This window comes from Triticum dicoccoides, chromosome 7B (assembly GCF_002162155.2).
Source record: "Triticum dicoccoides isolate Atlit2015 ecotype Zavitan chromosome 7B, WEW_v2.0, whole genome shotgun sequence".
In the NCBI taxonomy this organism is placed as follows: Eukaryota; Viridiplantae; Streptophyta; class Magnoliopsida; order Poales; family Poaceae; genus Triticum; species Triticum dicoccoides.
The window spans coordinates 437,020,163-437,024,726 of record NC_041393.1 but is presented as its reverse complement, the minus strand read 5'-3'; the positions used below and the strand labels follow the sequence as shown (position 1 = coordinate 437,024,726).

Here is a 4,564-nt window from a genome sequence, read left to right as displayed (position 1 = left end):
AGGCCATCCTGGAGTCCATCCAGGATGAGGCCTATGTGGAGGCCAACCGGGTATTCCTCCGGCGGGAGTAGGCGGAGTCGGACGCGCTCTTCGCCGAACTCGATGCGGAGATAGAGGCGAAGGAGGCCGGAGTGGAGCAGCTGGAGGTGCACGAGGAGCCGGAGTTGCAGCTGCCGCCCAGGCTGCCGGAGCCGGACACGGTGATCGTCGTGATCTCCGACGAGGAGTAGATATGATCGACGTAGTACGTATGTTATATTTTTTTTATGTCTTTGTATGGATATAAGAATCGAGTATGAGATGTCCGGATGTAACAAGCGAAATTTAAGGCGCGTACAGTCACTGCACGCGGACGTGCTCGGGCGGCGAGCGTTTGAGGGGCCATATTTGTCTTCCATTTATCATATGTGGTGTAGATGCTCTTACCCATCACCTGCATGAAAATCTTTGTCAATTTCCTAAGAAAAACGTCGTAGAAGATAAAAGCAATTGGGAATAGCCCCCTATGATATTTTGTCATTGTTAACTTGCATATGTATATAATTAGTAGGGAGAAAATGACGGGCACTACAATCGCGCAGGCTTGATGGGCACATAAACGGACACGGACACGGACACGGACACAGCCACGTCCCAATCATCACTTCCGGCCTCTCCGCCATTGACTCGTGATTTGTGAACCGCCTCAAATCCTCGTCCATCCCTACTGTTCCAATTACATCGAACCCGTGGATCCCAACACAAATAGAATTTGTTCTAAAAGAACAGGGACATACTTTAAATTTGAACCCAACTATTTGAAATTCAAACTTCCGAAACTCGACTACTCTCTATCACGTGGCAAACCATTGGGCCAGCTGGAACGACTCACCGCGCCGGAAGAAACCTATAAAAATCCCTTCTTTCCGCCTCGGCTCCCCCGCGTGACATGATCCATTATTCATGGCGCACGCCACCGTCCAGGGCGCGCCCATGACACGCCCGTGCCCGCGTCCGTCGGCCCCCCTGATCGTCTTCCTCGTCCTGCTCGCCTCCTGCTACCTCGCCCTCACGCGCCTGCCCGCCGCGGCCCCGCTAGCCGCCCTGATCGCCCCTTCCGCGGGCCATGCCTCCGGCCACGGCGCTGTCGACAGCTGTGCCGGGTTCTACCGCGGCGCGGGCGCAGCGGGGAGGCGCGCGGTGACAGCGTCGGTGGAGGAGTTTGGGGCCGTGGGCGACGGGGTCACGTCCAACACGGCGGCGTTCCGGCGCGCCGTGGCTGCGCTGGAGGAAAGGGGTGGCGGCGGTGGCGCCAGGCTGGAGGTGCCGGCAGGGAGGTGGCTCACGGGGAGCTTCAACCTCACCAGCCGCTTCACGCTCTTCCTGCACCATGGCGCGGTCATCCTCGGCTCCCACGTACGTGATCCATCCATTGATCCATGTCCGCTAGTTCCTCTTCCTCTTCTTGTTCTTGTTTCATTTAATTTATTCACATTTATTTCTCCTCTCAAATCTTGCTACTACAAATCAATAGTGCACACTACTGAGTGAACGGAGTAGTATTTTCTAGCATCGGAACTCAAACATACACACATCTACTAAATGCAAATTTATTTTCTGCTGATAAGAACAATCATGGTGGTCATGCCTACAGTTTCTTTTACATTTTTTCTTCTGCGCATAGCTAAGCTTTCCAGTAGTACAGAAACTAGAATCTCAATCCATGTTCATGTTTGATTGGAGGCTGCAAAACTTGCTTCAACGCTTGTGCTGTCACTGGTCACTGACCAATTAAAAAAAGAAAGGGGGGAGATGCTGTTGTGGGTTGGAATCCTGCACATGCTCGCAACGGTTGTTGGTTTCTTCCTGTGATCTCTGCAGCTTTGCCACATGTTATTGTTCTAACTGCAACACACTGTGTGTGCCTTTGCTTTGCCCTTACTTCTTCTTGGACTGGCCTGGCTTGATGCTATACTATTCTACTACTTTGCTTGTAGTGCCGTCTCATCTGCTCCATATTGCTAGCACGAAATGGTTACACAAATCTCTAGTTTGGAGCTTTCTGCACTAGCTAGTACTACCCATTTTTGGTACATGCAAATGCAGTGGGCATGCTAATTTTAAGGATTGATTTACTACTAGTATGTATGGAGAGTTTATGTGAGATGAACTTGCTGAAGAGATTCCCTCGTATCAGGATACTGTCTACAAGTGCTTTCATGTGAGTGGCGGCTTAGTAGTGCAAAGTTGTTGGGAAAGAAAGCATGATTAAGAGCGTTAGTTAGGAGTTTGACATTGCTGCCATATGCACTGGCACTACAATAATATTATGTAGGACAATTATGGCCTGGTTTTCATCAAGTCCAACATGACAACAGGTGAGATTATCTTTAAGGGGACCAATCCCCAGACTGTCGAATTAATTAATCATGCCACTTCCTATTTAAGTAGTCGAAGAATCTGTACTAGTACTGCATAAAGTTGATTGTGTAAATTTATTTAAGAAGTGCATAGTGTTGATTGTAGCGTTGAGCTGTGATGTGCAGGATCCAGAAGAGTGGCCTCTCATTGCACCTTTGCCTTCTTACGGGCGCGGAAGGGAAAGATTAGGACCGCGCCACATTAGCCTCATTCACGGACAAGACCTAAATGATGTTGTCATTACTGGTACAGCAACTGTTTAACAGTCTCTGCTTTCAAATTTGGTCAAGTAAATATATATTTTTCATGCAAACCAGAGAGCTGAAGTAACTTCCTGTAACAGCCGATTTAAGCACAAATTTCAGTTTGTGGGGCATACTTGTCGAGAAAACAGTTTGGAGTATACTTGTCGGGGAAATAGTCTGTAGGGTATATCATGTGAAGAATTAGCTTTGACTGTACATGCAAATTGTTCTGCTTTTCCATGTCAGGTAGCAATGGGACCATAGATGGCCAGGGCAGGATATGGTGGGAGCTATGGTGGAACCGGACTTTGAACCACACAAGAGGTCATCTCATCGAGCTCGTGAATTCAACCAACGTATTGATCTCCAATGTCACCCTACGCAACTCCCCATTTTGGACAGTGCATCCGGTCTACTGCAGGTTTGTTCATCATGCTGATACAGTGGCTTATCACTTCGTTTCCTAGTAGAGAACCATCCTCATTTATCTTTCTTCTAAAACCATAAGCTGACAGCGAATATTTAATGTTCAGAAACGTGGTGATTAAGGATCTGACTATACTAGCTCCCCTGAATGCTCCAAACACTGATGGCATTGATCCAGGTTTGTGCACTTAAATTGACAGACTATTCTCTCCCAAAACCTTAGTTAAGTATAAAATTTGAATTTATAGGGAGTTACGTTTGTACTTCATATGTGACACCTTGTGATGATGATCTTTGCTGTACTAAATACGAACCGGCTTTGCAAAGAGCAATTTTTTCCCTGACAGTTTCTCTTCATGAACAATAACAGACTCAAGTTCAGAAGTTTGTGTCGAAGACTGCTATATCGAAAGTGGAGATGACCTGGTTGCTGTCAAGAGTGGTTGGGATCAGTATGGGATATCTGTAGGCAAACCCAGCTCAAACATTATCATCCAGCGGGTTTCAGGCACCACACCTACGTGCTCCGGTGTGGGTTTCGGAAGCGAGATGTCGGGTGGGATATCAAACGTGCTTGTCCGCGACCTCCACATATGGAACTCTGCTTCCGCAGTGAGGCTAAAGACCGATGTGGGGCGCGGCGGGTACATAACCAACATCACCATCGCCAATGTGACGATGGAGAAGGTCAAGGTGCCAATAAGGTTCAGCCGGGGTTCAGATGACCACTCGGACGACAAGTATGACCGAACAGCGCTACCGATCATCAGTGACATTCATATTGTCGATATTGTTGGTGTGGATGTGCAGCGTGCACCGATGCTGGAGGCGGTGCACGGCGCGGTTTACGAGGGGATATGCTTCAGAAACGTTAGCCTGACAGCGATAAGGCGTCAGATACGGTGGCAATGCGAGTCTGTGTTTGGAGAGGCGCATGAAGTTTTCCCTGCACCTTGTGAAGAGTTGAGGAATAATGGATCTTCTTCTTCTTGGTGTGGCCTTCCCTGAGCAGCTATACAGAACTTGTTAGTTTTTGATGGGTGAAATGGGGTGTCTATACTTGCGTTTAGAGAAGGACAAGGATAGAACTTACAGGCAGATTCAACACTGAAAACTTGATTCTTTGTTTTGTAAAACGTCTAGAGGGCACAAAGGTCTTCCTGTATGTTTGTCCATTGCAAATGAATTCACTGATCGAATATAGAAGGCAATTATCCTTTCTGCCGAGTGTGTTGCCCAACGTGTAGGAGCCTCCATGTCATCCCTACATATTAAAATATAGTTCATAATAGATTTGTTCTAAGTAAAACTTTGTAAAGTTTGACCAACTATATAGAAAAAATTATATGAACACTCAAAGTACCAAATATATATGTATGAAAATAAACTTCATGATGAACCTGGCGGTATTTATATGGTATTGTAAATGCTGATAATTTTTTCCGTAAACTTGGTCAGTTTAACTTAAAAAGAAAACTAATTTGCACTATATT

At 46.8% G+C, this 4,564-nt stretch overlaps 1 protein-coding gene across 1 annotated transcript; it reads left to right on the top strand.

Moving 5' to 3' along the window:
* The first annotated feature begins 929 nt into the window (after window positions 1–929).
* LOC119339451 (probable polygalacturonase) lies at window positions 930–4,298 on the top strand. The gene is made up of 5 exons (XM_037611504.1): window positions 930–1,395; window positions 2,526–2,646; window positions 2,892–3,066; window positions 3,179–3,249; window positions 3,442–4,298. The coding sequence occupies exons 1-5, from the start codon at window positions 943–945 to the stop codon at window positions 4,077–4,079; spliced, it is 1,458 nt and encodes a 485-aa protein (XP_037467401.1). The 5' UTR covers window positions 930–942; the 3' UTR covers window positions 4,080–4,298.
* The last annotated feature ends 266 nt before the right edge of the window (window positions 4,299–4,564 follow it).